The sequence below is a fragment of the Cetorhinus maximus genome, chromosome 1 (assembly GCF_964194155.1).
Source record: "Cetorhinus maximus chromosome 1, sCetMax3.hap1.1, whole genome shotgun sequence".
In the NCBI taxonomy this organism is placed as follows: Eukaryota; Metazoa; Chordata; class Chondrichthyes; order Lamniformes; family Cetorhinidae; genus Cetorhinus; species Cetorhinus maximus.
The window spans coordinates 111,944,296-111,962,180 of NC_135879.1; the positions used below are offsets into that span (position 1 = coordinate 111,944,296).

At 42.5% G+C, this 17,885-nt stretch overlaps 1 protein-coding gene across 3 annotated transcripts in view; it reads left to right on the forward strand.

Annotated features, from left to right (window-relative positions):
- Positions 1-17,885, forward strand: part of slit2 (slit homolog 2 (Drosophila)) — a 513,947-nt gene that overhangs the window by 439,381 nt on the left and 56,681 nt on the right. For all 3 annotated transcript variants that reach the window (XM_078545575.1, XM_078545584.1, XM_078545594.1), the window contains 3 exons: positions 2,651-2,722; positions 4,785-4,948; positions 6,112-6,236. In XM_078545575.1, the coding sequence (XP_078401701.1) occupies positions 2,651-2,722; positions 4,785-4,948; positions 6,112-6,236 (361 nt within the window). The remainder of the gene's footprint in view (positions 1-2,650; positions 2,723-4,784; positions 4,949-6,111; positions 6,237-17,885) is intronic.

The window sequence follows — 17,885 nt, forward strand, 5'->3', positions numbered from 1 at the left end:
AGGAGATCAGTGCATTAGGAGCCGTTGGCACTAGCACAGCACAAAACCAATATAAAGGCAGTTTTCTCCATCTCTGCCTGACTTTCAACTGGAAATGTGTGTAAAATTCCACTGTCAGGCCACCTACCTGAGTAGGCAATGGCCAATCCCAAATTTTGGGGGCTGGGGTTATTTTCATACTTAAGAGACAGACAGACCATGTTGCAGCAAGGAATAATGGGGTGTAAAATCGACTTTCCACCTGATCTAGAGAATTTCCAACCCAGCGAGTTAGGTTATCCCAATAAATGAGTGGACAGAGTTTCAGGAGATACTGTAAAGAGATACCCTGAGTAAAGTAGATGTAGACCCAGGGGCTCGATCAGTGCAGTGGATTTGAAATAAAATCAGAAAATGCTGGAAATACTCAGCTGGTCTACCAGCATCTGCGGAAAGAAACAGAGTTAATTGTTTTGCACATTAACATTGGGCAGAATTTTCCGTACCCATTGGCGTTGGGCGTGTTTGGTGGTGTGTGCAGACAATAAGGTGAGAAGGCCATGTCATGAAATGTCATGAAACCAGTTTGCAATCATCTGCTCCACCCGTCAATGGCGAGCTGCATTTCCCACCGTTAGACGGCGGGAACCTCACTGTAATACATCTGCATATCATTATAAGCCCAGCTCACCGGAATCATCCCTCCCATGCTGGATCATCCAAACATGTTGACGTGATTGCGCACCGATGTGACGTGCACCTGGCGAGCTGCACTTTGCACGGGATTTCGAAGTTTATTTGCCTACCTTGCTTCGGGCAGCACTCACAGTCGCCAGCGCCAGGCTTCACAGGCAGCACCACATCACTTTTAGGGGAGCTCACAAGCAGGTCTCTACCTATCAGACCAGCCATAAGACGGGGGTGGCTTTTCAATGGCTGCATGGCTAGGGCTTGCTTGGGGAAGGGGGAGAAATGGCCTCAGGCAAGGGAAGAGGCTGCAGGGTGAGGGCTGTACTGGGGAAGGGGGATATCAGAGGGTTTGGGGCGGGGGGCCCAAGTTGATCTGTGCAAGTGACCTCAAGATGGTGAGGGGTGAGGAGGCAGTCTCCAGAGGAGCCCAGGCCAAATGGAGATGTGAGAGTGTGTGGGAGAGTGAATGGTGATGTCCCTTGAGCTGGCAGTGAGTGAGATGCTAGTGAATGTCTGATGGGCTTTGGTGTGTGCGTTTACAGTGATGATATGGTTGCCTTAGCCTGGTGGCATGGAAGAGATCATTCATCTTCTGTATGCATTGGATTGCCAACCTCTTCTGTGCAGCATTGGCACTGATTACCACTGCCATCGCCTCCCAAGCCAGAATGGTAACATGCCTGCCCCTTCTGTGGTCAGAGCGAGGGTAGAGGTCATCATGCTGGGCCTCTATGGCATCCAAAAGGCCCTCGAGAGACACGTCACTAAACTGGGGAGCTGCAGGCTTCTTGCCTTTTGGGGCCATGTCTTCTTTGCAACAGTCCTGGGTTGAGAGGTGTGCATGCAGCTGCACTTTAAATGTGGCGCCCAGCGTTTTGAAGCAGTGAGGTGATGGCATGGCGGGTGAATCGGAGCCCGCCCACCATCGAAACGTGTGTTTCCTGGGAATGCGTGACTCATGAGGCAGAATTGGGACGAAACGGCATGAAAATCTGCTATTGCGGCTGTTGAGTTAAAATGTCATTTTGCCTGCCCACTACCGCACTTAATGCAAATCTGGGACGATTCCACCCATCGTTTCTCTCTGCACAGGTGCTCACACCCCTGTTGAGTATTTCCAGCATTTTCTGTTTTTATTTCAGATTTTCAGCATCCACAGTATTTTGCTTTAGGATCATTGAATTTGAAAGTTGAATTCGGTGACAATGGATTTGGTAATGTCCCAGTATGGGAATACCACCTGCTCATGGCTGAAATGTGACAAAAATCCTGATTATTTTTTATTTGCAGTCATGCAGGTCTGGTGAAAAATCAGGGCCTGGAAAATTTGTTCACACTGCCAGAACTTAGTGCTGTAATGCAGATTTTATTTTTCTCCAATTATGATTGCGTTGAAAAGGAGAAACGCTGATTCATGTTCAGACACTTTTACGAGGCAATCTTTTTTAGTTTGCAACATGTGAAACCATTTTCCATAGATGGCTTTCTGTGTTTATACTCCAAAATTAGCACTCTTCCAGTGGCAGAATTACTATCACAAAAAGTGGAGCACACTGGGGAAATTTTAACCCAATTTTAACCAACAAGCTCATTGGAAACTGGGGAGTTTGGGCACTAAGCTGGTTTTACAATTCATACAACTTTACTCGACATTGAAGTCAATGGCAAGTCATATTGGGCGGAGTGGAAAGCCAGAGTTACACCCCATGTCAAGGATTTCCCGCACTGCAAATTAAGTTTAAATTAACCGAATGACTCTGTGATTTGTATGAAAAAGCCACATTTAGAAGTGTAAACATTGTACCATTGTACCAGCAGTGGTCTCCCACAGTCCAAACTAAAACAAACACCAGTTGTTAAATGTTTGACAGCACTCAAACCTGTAACTAAGACTTAAGATCTAATTGTTTGAGAAGCTGAGTAGAATTTGTGCAGGTCTCTGGTAGGTCGCATTCATTGTTTATTATAAACTATTTTCCAGGTCTTTGCATGGAAATGACATCTCAGCTATACCTGAAGGAGCGTTTAATGACCTTTCATCACTGTCACATTTGTAAGTCGAAATGTCATTAATATCCAGTTTTTTTTCTGTTCTGGGTTTGAAGCAGATAGAATTTCCCTGTTGTTTTGATTAGAACATCTTCAACTAAGCTGCACTCTGTATAACAGAAAGTTGATGAAACTCAAAGCAGGGAACAACCTGATAGGTGGACACTTTTCCTTAGGAAGAAAAATGGTTCTGGCAGTTTTACAAGTTAATTTGTTATTTCCTTTAGCACAGAAAGTTGTAACGTTAAGATTTATATTGCTGAACCAAATTACCCAGATAATATTTTGCATGGAATGAATTGATTCCCTTGTCTATTATGAATTTAGATTGAATGGAGCCATACAGCTATGAAATGCAATGATACGGAATCGGAAACCGTTTTCTTGCTATTTCTTCAATTCAAGATAATGTAGAGGTGAAATTGGTTTTTGGTGGTCACATTAAACAGGTGATAATGAACCAGCAGCCTGCTTTATATCCAGCTTGATTTTTGATCCAATGTCTTCAATATTGAAGTTGTTTCCTGAAGCTGGGGAATCTAGAGCGTATGGGCACAGTCTCGGTATAAGGGGCTGATCATTTAGGACTGAGATGATGAGAAATTTCCTCACTCAAAGGGCTGTGAACCTTTGGAATTCTCCACCCCAGAGGATTGTGGATTGAATATATCATTGAATATATTTAAGGCTGAGACAGGCAGATCTTTGGGTGCTCGGGGAATCAGAGCATATGGGGAGTGAACGAGAAAGTGGAGTTGAGGTAGATGATCAGCCATGATCGTATTGAATGGCAAGGCAGGCTCAAGGGGCAATATGGTCTAACCCTGCTCCTATTTTTTATGTTTTTATGTTCTCTTCAGAAAATTGGGTGTTGTTTAAAACAAGATGCTGATCTGCTGTTGACAGTTTTGTGCTACCCCAAAGACTGATCACACTCCTTACGTGTTATGAATGCACACAGTAAGACATGTTAAAGGGTGTTTAAATGTGTAACAAAAATACATTGCGGGGTGTCTCTTAATACTGTAGCAGCTGTAGAAGAAATGCTCTCGAGAGAACATGCATTCATAAAATTGGACTATTGTTGCCAGGTCGGTAGTTTGATATCTGAGGCCGCCATGCTTAATTTGTGCAGTATACTGATTGGGTCACACCTTGAGTACAGTCCTGTTACAGTTTAGAAATCTGAGGATCTGCAGCTTTAAAAGAAGGCCAATGAAGAAGGGCATTCTAGAGATAAATGAAAAGAGTAACTGTAATATGAAATGCTAATTTGGGGCATAGTGTCAAGAAAATAACAGTACCATTATACAAGGAATATCAGTGCCCATTATTGAAAGGTAAGTCAAACTGGTTTAAATGAAGGTTGAGTTACATGGGACAAATAGCCCCATTTGTACTTACTTTTCTGATCTTTTATGTCAGTGGTCTAGAGTTTGCAATGGCACTTGCTGCTGACCTTGAAGAAGGCTGACTACAAAGATATCGTGATCTCCATGGCTCAGGTTTTCCCTTTCAAGTCAAAGGGATTTCCAGACATCCAGCAACAGTGATGTCACCAAGCAGCTAATCACACCACAGTGTTCTCACAGCTAACCTGGAAGTTAAAAACCATTGAACAATGTGTGTCATAATGGAGAAATTTGACGTTCGACAAATATAAAATTACCCTTTCAGGAAAAATGAGGCTGTTTAGCAATAATAATGAACTTAGCACACCATTAAAAACCCTATTGCACCACATTCAACTAGGTGCAAATTTTTCAGTGGTTTCTACAGAAATACTAAGAGCATAAAAGAGTAAGCTCTTGTCAGTTCAATGGTTTCTAATTGATTATATTCTGAGGGACTTCAATAGCTCAGCTTTGGAGAAGAATAAAATCATTGACAGCAACTTTTTAGATTTCCATGTTTAACTGTGCATGTACGGACTTCAGAAGATACTGAGAGTTTCAGAGGAGTAATGATGTTGAATGCTGACAGTTTTGGCATCATTACAATCACAAACTCTGGGACAATATTCCGATGCATAGAAAAGCAATGAAAGAATTTTCTTGTCTTTCCAGAGCCCTTGGTGCAAACCCCCTGTACTGTGACTGTAACATGCAGTGGTTATCTGACTGGGTAAAGTCGGGCTACAAAGAGCCAGGCATAGCTCGCTGTGCTGGACCTGGTGACATGACAGACAAGCTACTGCTCACCACTCCTTCCAAGAAATTTGAATGTCAAGGTAATTCCACCAATTGGGTTTGAGATTTGGATTGAGTGTACATCAAACATGTCCTTGTATTGGAGTGAAGAGATTAAACCAGAATTTGCAAGTGTGGATTATCTGTCAGATTGACTCCTGTGTATTGATTGACTAATAACTATTTGGTTGTGGTTGACTGATTACATTTATAAAGAGGAGCTTTGAGTTTAATTTTCTGATGAAGCCTTTATGCAATTGGCCTTTTTCTTTGGTTGCATGCAATCTAACACTTTTTAATTTTTCACTTGTGACCTTTGACATCCTATGCCCTGCCAATAGAGATTCCAGGGCCTTGCGATTTTCTGGTGCCAGGTAAGAAGCTGACCCGCCCCTGGCAATAATGGATGGTGTTGAACACAGACCTTCTGTCTTTCCTTAAATGTGATCCCAAGAAAGCACCTAATCCCTCAAACAGACTTGTTTCCTTAGATAACCGGTGTCCATTTGTTGTGAATATACAGTTTATGCATTGTCAGTCCAACTTCTGACCTTAAATCTATAGTGCATGAGTTCGAGCCTAAATTAAAAGATGAGTGTGAAATAAATGTTTGTCTTCTTTGAATGTTGAATTGTCTTTATTGCACTTTTTAAATATTATTGTTGATAAAGAATATATTCCACATTTAGTATAATATTCTCTCCTAACCAAAAATCTTACTGTGGTGTGATGATGTATTTTTGTCAATGCTAATTTGTTCATTTGCATCTTTAAAACTTAAGCAAGAATGTTTCCTGCAGCAAACTTGCATGCTAAATAAGAATGGTTTTGTTAAAGTACCAACAATGAGGTTAATTTTTGTTTACTTAGTTTAGAACTGGAGCCCTGATCTTTTTGTACCATTGCTGATTACTGAGCTCGACTGAAGTTCAGGCATTTATTTGCCGTTGTTTATTTCTACCTAATATTATTTATCAGACATTCAGGGATTTTAGATCATTTGGGATTATGAGTGTTACAATACTTTTTGTGATACTGCAGTATTCATTTTGCAAAGGTGCTATGAAGAAGACAAATAATGAGCAACAGTAGTCAACCACAAAATAAAAAATCTCGTGATTTTTTTTGTGAATGTAATGTCTTCTCTTTTTTGCAGTTACCCTCCAGGCATTGCTTGACTTACACAAGTATTTTACTTTTTAAGGTCCCCTTGACATCAACATTCTAGCCAAGTGTAATCCTTGTCTTTCTAACCCGTGTAAAAATGATGGCACCTGCAACAATGACCCAGTGGATTTCTATAGGTGCACGTGTCCTTATGGATTCAAGGTATGTTCCTATTTTGCCAGAATAATAACAGTTCCAGCTCTGATATATCATAAGTAAGTCATCATGCCCATGGGGATAGGAAGAGTAGGTTACTGTCACTGTGTTCCATGTAAGATTTAACTTGCAAATTCTTAATGATTTGACAGATTCAGGCTCAGGATTTGGTTACTCATCATCTTGTGTGCTGCATATAAAATAATGGATGATGAATGACTAATATTTATCTTTCTGAATTGTCGCTCATGTGCATACATGTCCTAGACCAAGCAGTGACTTCACATACGTTGTTATTTTAGTGAGAAAGAAACATTTATTCCATCAAGTCTACTTTTCCTAACATACCACAGACTATTTGACCTGTCGTATGACTTCCCTAGTCTACTTAACCTCTTGTAGGTTTCAAGAAGAAAAAACTCATTAAATTTCTCCCTGAAGATAGTTTATCCAGATATTGGTTCAACATTATGTATATTACATTACGAACAAGGAACAGAAGTAGACCATTCTGCCCCTCAAGACTGCCCTGACATTTAATAAGGTCATGGCTGATCTGATAGTAACCTCAAATCTGCATCCTGCCTACGCTCAATAACCTATCACTCTCTTGCTTACAAAGAATCTATCCATCTCTGCCTTAAAAATATTCAAAGACTCTGCTTCCATCACCTTTTCAGGAAGAATGTCCCAAAGACTCACGACCCTCTGAGAGAAAAAAAGTCACTCTCTGTTTTAAATGGGTGACTCCTTAATTTTAAATAGTGACCCCTAGTTCTAGATTCTTCCACAAGAGGAAACATCCTCTCCACATCCACCCTATCAAGGCCCCTCAGGAGCTTATATGTTTCAATCAAATCGCCGCTTATTCTTCTAAACTCCAGCGGATACAAGCCTAGCCTGTCCAACCTTTCCTCATAAGACAACTCGCCCATTCCAGGTGTTAGCCTGGTAAACCTTCTCTGAACTGCTTCCAACGCATTTACATCCTTCCATAAATAAAGTGAACTAATACTGTATACAGTACTCCTGATGTAGTCTCACAAGTGCTCTGTATAACTGAAGCATAACCTTCCTACTTTTATATTCAATTCCCCTCGCAATAAATGATAACATTCTATTAGCTTTCCCTTGGTCACCAGGACTGAAATAATTAAATTCCATAGAGAATCTATTCTTTGATAACCCTCAATCCCATTCTTCACCAGATATTTGTCCAGCTGTTTCTGCTTTTAACTCGAAGAACATCTACGACTCAATTGGGATCAAAAGTCTCATTACAAGCTTGTTAATTTTATACTTGCCATTCGTCCTGGGAATATGTGATTTAAATTAAAGGTAACTACTTAAATTCATGTTAACCATGGCTTACAAAATATTAAAGACACCGATCGTGTCTCTTCGTTTCTCGAGTGGGAATTAATTTTAATGGATGGAAGATCACAAGCTGCAGGCCCACATTCCCCAACCTGCAATCTTTGCTTGGAGAGGTTGATCACGGAGTCAGCCACATGATTTTATAACAAAGCAAGGATGTTATTTTGAATGAAAAATTGGTATTGTTGAATCAGGATGAGTAAATTACATTGGCAAAAAGACTGTTGACAAGGAAAGGCAACAACATCACAGTTTACAAGAAAGTAAAGAGAGCCAAAGTTCTTAGAGCATTCTGCCAGTCTAACTTTGGTGGGAGACCACGGCAACATCCTGCAAAATGGCAACGATCCAATTGCACAAGGGTCTGGGGCTGGATCTTGCACTCCCCCGCCAGGCCATGCAGAAAGTATGCCTAGCCACCCAAAGGAATGAAAACTTAAAGAAAAAAGTGCTCCAGAGGGCCAATATGATCATGGCAGGGGTCTAGCTGGAGGCTTGGCAATTCCCATTATCCTGGGCAGGCATTGGCATTCTAGCATTCAAAGGCAGGCAGGTTCCAGAGATGTGCCCGAACTAGTGCTTGCACCCATTTGATCCATACTCACAATCTTGCACTGATCCCATAAATTCCGTCAAGGAACCACTGGATGCGATCCTGGCTTAAATGTAAGATTTCACCCATGGAATTTAGCACCCATGCATTTGCAATATAATGTACACACAGGATATAATTTTCAGTAATATAGTGGGTGACAGGGGAACAAAACTGACTGCCTGCCATTGGTGTTGCACAGCAGTTTGTTGCTGGAGAAAAGCATGAGTGTGTATTATCGAGGAGACAGCTCTGAACATCAGTTAATTACTGTTCAATGTTGTCACACAGATGGTATCATCCCCTGGTATCTCATTTGTTCTGCCAGGTCAAATAAGCCTGCTGGATTAACCTGACAAATCATTGGCAGCTGACAGCTGTCTATCCTCCTGATAGAATATGAAATAATATATTGCTAGAGTGACAGTTGATAGTAATTTTAAAACAGAAGAGTGACAGTTGTTAGTAATTGTAAGACTGAATTTCAGGTCTAGCCTTCAAAGTGTATGTTACCCCATGGGACTTTTTGTTCTGCAGTGTGCTCTGCTATGTTCAGGAGGATTACAATCTGTATTCAAAATTCTCGTTTGTGGACCCACAAAAGCTTTCCATATTTTTTTCCTAAGGCTTACTTTAAAACTTTGGCATCCTTGGGCATTTTCCTTTACCAACTCTTTGGAAGTTGGATGGTCTTTACATTTTATTGTTACAATTAGTTTGTACTTTGAGTGGAATTTTCTTGCAGTGATTGGTGGAAATTTGTGTACAAAATTATAAGGGGAATAGATAGAGTGGACAAGATAAAATTGTTTCCCTTGATGGAGAGTTTAAGAACCAGGGGACACAGATTCAAGATAAGTGGCAGAAGGTGTAGGGGGGACATGAAGAAGAACATTGTTACGCAGAGGGTAGTGGGTGTCTGGAATTCGCTGCCCAAGTTGGTGGTAGTGGCAGAAACTCTAAACTCTTTTAAAACGTACCTGGATCTGCACCTAAAATGCTGTAAGCTGCAGGGCTATGGGCCGAGTGCAGGAAGGTGGAATTAGAAAGGGCATCTGAGTATCCTCGGGCTGGCATGGACAAGATGGGCCGAATGGCCTTCTTCCGTGTTGTAACTTTTCTATGGTTCTATGGTTTTTTTCTATGGTTAAGGGGATATAAATCAAGACTGCCTACTGTCACCTCTAAAGAAACACCCAACTCCATCCCTGTTGGATTTCTCATTATCCTTCCAACCGTTCGGTTGGCGGGCGGGTGAAGATTTTTTTGAAGCCTCATCCACGGGCGGGATGATGTTTCCAACAGGAATTAAAAATAAAATAGAAATGTTTAAATCTCATTTACAACATGTCCCTGCTCATTTGACAGAGTCACATGTGGGGACATGTTCATATTAGTTTTTTAAACCTTTATTTGTGCTGTTATAAATCTTCAGCTCCCTGAGGCAGCTCTGTGCCTTCAGGGAGCTTTCAGTACGCACAGCCACGTGCATGCACAAACTCCCACACCTACCCTCCTCCTGCCCCCATCCCGGCAGCACTCAGCTTTGCTGTGCACGATTCATGCTGGCTGGCTGCTAGTTGGCCAGCCAACATGAAATTGCGGTCGGGGCCCAATCGCGGGTAGCAGTCAGTTTTGCGACTGCTCCTGGGCCCGCCTGCCGCGCTCATCCAATGAGATAAAAACCCTCTCCCTTAGCTCTACCTTACATAAAATTCGTCATCAAAAAGCTCCACCAACCATGTCCAATCCCACATGACGTTCTGGTCACCTATCAACTTGATCCTTGCCAACCTTCAATGATTTCCTGTCCCTCAGCAACATCCTCATTTTCAAACCTTTGCATGCTACCAACTCACCCAAACACAGTATCCTTTTCCAGCCCTGTACCCCTTCATGTATTTTTCAGTCTGTCAGCTCAGTTCACCATGCACCTCACCCAGTACCAAAGCCTTCCTTTTATCTCAGTCTCACTCGGTAGAACTATCTCCCCAAAACTTTCTACCTTTCTTTATTTTTATTGTTTCAGAAGCTTGAAAACTATTTATTAACTTTACTTCTAATCACCTCAGCTAAATGTTCCAACTGAACCTGTGGTTCCAACGCCCAACATGAAACACTTTGGGAAATTTTGCTATAATGGTTCAGAATTTACTGTCAAAATAATGGTGAGGAAAGTGACAGTCACCCTTATTCATGCCTAAATGGCACTGCAACTTTAATCAAGAAGCAAATGTGAGTTCAAATGCAGAAATCACAAGGTTGCTGTCCATGGTGCGCTGGTCCACCATTAGCTTCATGAAAAACAGCATCTTGCTGTCTGGCGCAACATTCAAATGTATTGAATGTCATAAGGTTGCTGTATTTGTGTGGTAGATACAAACTAAATTCACCACAGAGGAATCCAAGAGCTCTTATAATAATGTGTTAATGTGTTAACGATGTGCTTGGGAGGAGACAGTGGCCTAATGGTAATGTTACTGGACTAATAATCCAGAGGCCCTGGCTAATACTCTGGGGGCAAGCGTTCAAATCCCACCATGGCACCTGGTGGAATTTCAATTCAATCATTAAAAAAACCTGGAATTGAAAGCAAGTCTCAGTAACCGTGACCATGAGCAGGATTTTTAGGTGGACGTGCGGGCACGATCGGCGGGCCCTAGAGCAACCAGAGGACAGACCTCCGCCCACGATCAGCCCCCGAAGCGTGCACTGAAATGCTCAGCGCTGACGGGGTCGGGGTGGGAGGAAGGCAGAGAACTGCCTCAGGGAGCTGAAAAAACTTAAAACCAATACATAAAGATTTTATAATCCAGAAAAAAATGTCCACACATCAGAATCAGCCAGCTGAACATAAACATGTTGAAAATTCTGTCCACACCTTTTTATTTTTTTAAATTTAATAACGGAAACATCATCCCAGCCCTGGAGTGGGGTTTCATCAAAAATACAAGGTCCGCCTGGCAGATTCGCCCATCTGTCAATTGAAAAGTTGGATGGACCACGAAAAATCAGGGACAATTGCAACATTAATGGGCTTAATTTCCCTCTTAATTGCTGGCAGGCACGCTAAAGCCGGAAGCGTGCCCACCGACTGAAATATCGCATGAGCGCGGGACGATGTCAGGACACTCACTTAATGGGCAGGATTTTACCGTCGACGAGCGGGGGCAGGGCCCGCTCGACAACGCGTAAAATGACGCAGGATGACACCGGGCAGAACCCCCAATGTCATCCCGCCCCATTTAAATTTTCAGGAAGGCGGGGGTGCAGCAAAATCAGCTGCGGGCCCGCCGACCTGTCAATGGCCACTTGAGGCCATTGACAGGATCAATTAAGCAATTAAAGGACCTGCCTGTCCAACCTTAAGGTTAGCGGGCAGGCCAGGAGCCCCGGCGGCAAATAGAAAAAACATGAAACTTCATCCAGCGGCGGCATGAGGTTTCATATAGGGTTTTAAAAATTGTAATAAGGTTGTTATAGAAATTATGAACATGTCCCAACTCATGTGACAATGTCGCATGTCACATTTCTTTTCTATATTTTTAATATTTTTAGAAGTCCAGGCGATCTCCCTGAGGCTGCACTTAGCCTCAGGGATATGAGTGCGCTCTTCCGTGCGCATGCGCGAAAGAGCGCACTCTCGATTTTAGCGATTCCCCCTGCCCGCACAGGCAGCGCATAGCGCTTCCCGGCGGACGTCACGCTGGGCATGCCTTAATTGGCCCACCCACATAAAATGGCGGCACGGCTCCAATCACTGGCGGTGATCAGCTCCGCGCCCGCCCGCGATTGGGTCCCGCCCGCCCGCCGAACGGAAAATTCAGCCCAATGTCATCACGCGCTATTTTAGCCTCGAGCGGATCGGGCGCACACCTGCATGCCAACCTAAAAATTCTGCCCCATGAAACTATCATTTGATTGTCGTATAAACCCATCTGTTTCACTCATGCCCTTTAGGGAAGGGAATCTGCCATCCTTACCCAGTCTGGCTTACATGTGACTCGAAACCCACAGCAATGCTGACTCTTAACTGCCCCTGAAATGGCCTAGCAAACCACTCAGCTTGAGGCAATTAGGGGTCAGCAGCAGATGCTGACCTTGCCAGCAGCACACACATCCCTTAAAGAATAAATTTTTAAAAAGCGTCAATTAGTGCAAGTCAACCTCTCTGGAATTGAAAATTAACTATTACAAGCATGGAATCTCATTCCTATGGGTTTTACCATGCTGAAGATTTTTAAAATATAACATTTTAATGTTTTTACTTTTCCTTTCTTGTCTTTTTTGTCTCTCTCACTCTTCTAACCTTTCTTTCCCTCTTTTTATTTCTCTTTTGGTAACTGAATTGACACTGAATTCATCCACTCTAATTTGCATTTCTTTCTCATTGTTCTTCAGTTTCTAATTTCACAATCCTTCAATCTGATTGGTTAAGGAAATAGATAGTTGCTTGCTTTGTTCACTCAGGTCCCAGGTACCCAGTTTCTCTCACTGCAGCATCATCAGCTCTCATCTCCAGCAACTCGCCAAACCAACAATTTAAAATCCATACACGCAAGGGCAAGTCCACCTCATGGCAGATACTATTAGATACCCTGCCACAGCAAATTAGGGCCAAGAAAAGTTATTATACAAATGAATGTCACTGTTATAAAAGCAAAATACTGCGGATGCTGGAAATCTGAAACAAAAACAAAAATAGCTGGAAAAACTCAGCAGGTCTGACAGCATCTGCGGAGAAGAACACAGTTAACGTTTCGAGTACGTATGACTCTTCATCAGAACTAAGGAAAAATAGAAATGAGGTGAAATATAAGCTTATATTTCACCTCATTTCTATTTTTCCTTAGTTCTGATGAATGTCACTGTTATCTTTGTTACCTTACGCATTGCAGGATCTTTCCTCCAATCAGTCAAAGTCGAAGCAATAGGTTTAGAATTTTTTTTTTTGCTTAACAATTCAATGTGTTTGAATATTTACCTAAATTGAACTCCACTGATTTCCTGGATACTAGAGTTGAAGGGTTGAATAGGGGCCTGTATGGAGCCTGTGAAAAAATGGGCTCCCTAGGGTCAATAGCCTTTTCTTGTTTTCAAGTTTAAGCTTTTACCTGGCATTTGCTTCTATCTTGGCCCTTTGCCTAAGTTTCTCAAGGAAAAACAAATAGGTAAGTTGATATCCCAGGGTGGTAGTCACAGATTTATATGGACTAGACTTTTGTCTCTTCCTAATGTTGCTGCTGGGCAGTACAGAAATGGGTTGTTCTTGGGCTTACTCATGCTCTTGTCCTATTTACTCCCCATGCCTCCTAACTTTTTGCTCCTCTCTAATTCCTGGTCAACTTCTCACCTATATGATTATTATTTTAGTTAATATATCTGCCTCTCCATTCCAACTTGATTTGCTAGACAGTGATATTTCTCCTGGCCTTGTTGGTATGCTCTTGTTCTTTCCATTTATTACCCTCAGCCATGGACTTTCACAGAATCACACAGTGCAGAAGAGGCCCTTCGGCCCATCGAGTCTGCACCGACACATCTTTAGAAACATCTTAGCTTTAAGGTTTCAGTTGGGCAGTTTGCGTAGGAACTGGGGACACCAGAGGAATCATTTCTTTAGTTTGAGTATACATTGGAACTCCAGCTGCATATTGACTGCTTGGAATTGTAGTCTCACTGGGCATGTTGCTGAATCATGGAGTAGAAATTAGGCAATGAGAAAATCATGGAGATGTAAACACTTAATTACTTGAGGAGGAACATTGCCCTGCTTGATGTAGGTGACAGATTCAATGTCAGTTGTGTAGACCAGATATTCTAAATATATATACCTATCAAGAATCATTTGCACCCTGTGATCTGATGACAGGAAGTATATTGACAATGGGGTAGATGGGAAGCTTCCACTACCTCCCCCACTGCCTGTGGTGAAGTGTTTAAATAGTGCAAACAAGTTGCAAAAATTCAGCAAAGAACTGCGGTTTAAATGAAACAAATTCCCTTACAACAAAACCGTGGCTAGAATTGAGTTTGAGTGCTCAGTAATAGGCTTTTGAGCAATAACTAGCAGGCTAGCACCTTTTGGATTATTCTGATGCTTATACCAATAGGTTCACTTATCAATTATAACAAATGGATTCACTAAAATGCCCTCTTCAATTATTTAAAGTGTAACACTTGATTAATGCCTGGATTAATTACTTTATATTCGACACATGGTTGGACAACATAACCTTCAAAAAGGGATACATTGAGACTAAAAACATCTTATATAAGCCTTAGGCCTGGATTTTCACTACTGAGATGGTTAGCTCGAGTCAGGAAATTTACTGGCTCACCGAAACCGTGGTAGAAAGGCCCAAGAATAGTGCGACCTTCGTATTTTGGTGGGGGGAGGTGGGATAGAGTCGGTCCTGCTTGCCTCCAGAAGCAGAGTGTAAGCAGCCATGGGGTGAGGGGTGAATGCCAAACCAGGCTGGTTCAAACGCCTGCCTTGGTTGTCTGGGACTTGTGATATTTTAGGCCCTATAGCCCTCACCCCCCACACTCCTACCCACTCCCCATGGCCTCTTATAGTCCCCATGCTAACTCATACCAACTTATGGCCCTTCCATGCCCATTCACCCGGTGTACACTATGGCTGGAATTTTCCGTCCCAGTTGGCATCGGGCGTTATGGCGGGTGTGAGCAGACGATATGGCAGGAAGGCCAAAAATGGGTTTCACGCCGTCATGAAACCAGTTTGTGATCGTCCATTCCGCCCTTCAATGGTGGGTCACGTTTCCCACCGCCGGATGTTGGGAATGTCAATTTAATACATGTAGATATCATTTTAGTCCAGCTCACTGGAATTGCCCCCCCCCCCCCCACCAAAGTCAAATTTACCACCCATGTTAGTAGGAAAACAAGCCAGCTCAGAACATGTCTTGACAAGTGTGATGTGCAGAAATCCGGACTTACAGTTAGGGCCTTGCTCAAATCGTGGAATTCTGAGAAGCAGAAGATGCTGGAGCCCTACAGCTACCGGACCCTGGGGGAAAGCGCTCATTGCACGCTGGGTGGATTTAAATGGACATGGCTCCACCATGAAGTAGCTCACAGAACGTGGAAGGTGACTGTTGATGTCTGGAACCTGCTTCGGGACATCAATGTCTTGGCCATGGTCTGCTACGGGTGATCGTCGAGGAGGTGAAGAGGAAGGTCCAGCTGTGAATGAGAGAGGAAGATGTACCAGGGGGTGGGAGAGTAAGGTCTAGGTTTGACTGAGAGAGGAAGGTGTGCCAGGGTGGGGAAGGAATGAGGTTGGGAGGGGGAGAATGATGTGTTAGGGGAGTGAGGTGGGGGGACTGGGGAAATTATGATGTCGGGGGGCTGAGGTTGGGAGGAGGGAGGGAATATGGGGGAGGACGGTAACGAGGGGGAATTCTGCAACTGAGGAGGCAGGTGTAAGAAGGGAGGAAGATGTAAGGGAAAGAGTTTGGAGGGGGGAGGAGTTCGGAGGGGGGAAGAAGTCCAGGGGGCGGAAGGAGTTTGGAGGGGGAAAGGAGTTCAGTGAGGAAGGAGTCCAGGGAGGAGGGAGTTTGGAGGAGGGAAAGAGTCCGGGGGAGGAAGGAGTTAGTGGGGAGGAAGGAGTTAGTGAGGAGGAAGGAGTAAGGATGGAGGAAGGAGTAAGTGGGGGGGAATCATATAGTAATACAATGGGGCTACTCAAAATGTTTCATACTTGAATAATGCCTCAATCTTTACCCATCTTAGTGTAACTTCTCAAGGTCATGAAGGCTCACCTTAGCATTCCTTAATTTTCCAGACTGGCTTCAGAACCATAATTTTACAATTCTCATAATATTCAATTAGTATTTCTAAAATCAAGTTCTACTTATGAAACAAACATCATTACATACTTTCTGTTATATTACCAGCCTATACAAATACATCTATTGATTAATTGCTTATTCTTCAACTGTCTCAACATTGAGGCTTGCTACTTGTCCACTGGCTGGTTTCCAATAATCCAGTAATTGGTTAATTTTTAAAATGTCTCCTCACCATGGCTTCTGACCACGTTAGCTTACTATATTAAATAACGTCTTGAATCAGACTACAAAGTGGTCAAGTCACACTAAAATTATTGATTTTAAAACTACCAACACCATTCAGCCCGTCAAGCCTGATCCGCCATTCCATAAGATCATGGCTGATTTGATGTGGCCTTAACTCCACTTTCCTGCCTGCCATAACCCTTGACTCCTTTGTCAATCAAAAATCTGCTAAACTCAGCCTTGAATATATTCAATAACCCAGGCTCCACTGCTCTCTGTGGAAGAGAATTCCAAATACTAATGACCCTCTGGGAGAAGAAATTCCTTTTAATCTCTGTTTTAAGTGGGAGACCCCTTATATTTAAACTGTGCCCCTGGTTCTGGATTTTCCCATGAGAGGAAACATCCTCTCAGCATCTACCCTGTCAAGCCCCCTCAGAATCTTATGTTTCAATAAGATCATCTCTCATTCTTCTAAACTCCAATGAGTATAGGCCCAACCTGTTCAGCCTTTCCTCATAAGACAAACCCTTTATCCCAGGGACCAGCCCAATGAACCTTCTCTGAGCTCCTTCCATTAGAAGTGTGCCTATTGTTACAACCAGGTGAAAAGGGTTGAACTGATTCCCTTCTATTCAGCCTCCTTGGTTGGTCACACCAAAGGTTTAAGTTTTTTTTTCATGAGGATATGGCTTTTCCAAATTGAAATGATTTAACTATTTAAGCTGTGAGCAATGAAGAGCCAATCAAACAAGGTTTTCTTAAAGAAAGAACAAATTTATTAACCACTAAACCTGAGGAAAACTAAACACACACACATACACACACACATGCTATCAGATTTAAGGGAAGTTAGAGTCCAGTAAAACAAAGTTAAAAAAATACAGTTAAGTGTCCTTTGATTGTCCTTGAGGCATAGATTTTTAAACATTGCAGCTGTTTTGGATTAGCTGGTTCCGTGAATAAGGTCAGACGTAGAAGATGTTGCAATTATTACGAGATCTCAGTTCACTGGTAGATTACTAGTAACATTGGCTTCAGCGCTGGATAGTACACTTGTTCCAAAAGAAAGAGAGGGAGAGAGCCCAGCTTTCAGTCTGGTTCCTCTACTGAAAGCTTTCTTGTAATCTCTCTCTCTGCAGTGGCTGCAGTCTGACATTGAATTATAGCACACATTGTGTATTTCCAAGAGGGTTCGGATGGGTCCGTTCTTTCAATAACTAGCACTTTGCATTTTAATGACTCTTCCTTAGACTGTTCTGAGTTTCAATGGGTCTCTAAATTATAGAGAATGTCTCTCTCTTTGTTTGTTTTTCACCTTCACCTTGGAAGGTGGCCTTGCATTTTTAATAGTTTTTTCTGTCTCATTTCAAATTGCAAAATTTCCAGTCAGTTGAAAGTTTGAAAATCTCATTTTCAAAAATAAAGGGGCATAGCCTCATGACACCCTCCTTAAGTAAGATGACCAAAACTGCACATAGTAGTCTAGATGTTATCTCACCAATGCCTGCACAGGTGTAGCTGGACTTCCCTAATTTGTACTCCATCCTACTTGCAATAAAGGCCAACATTCAGTTTGCCTTCCTACTTACTTGCTGTAACTTCATGCTAACATTTTGTGATTCATGTACAAGAACACCCAGG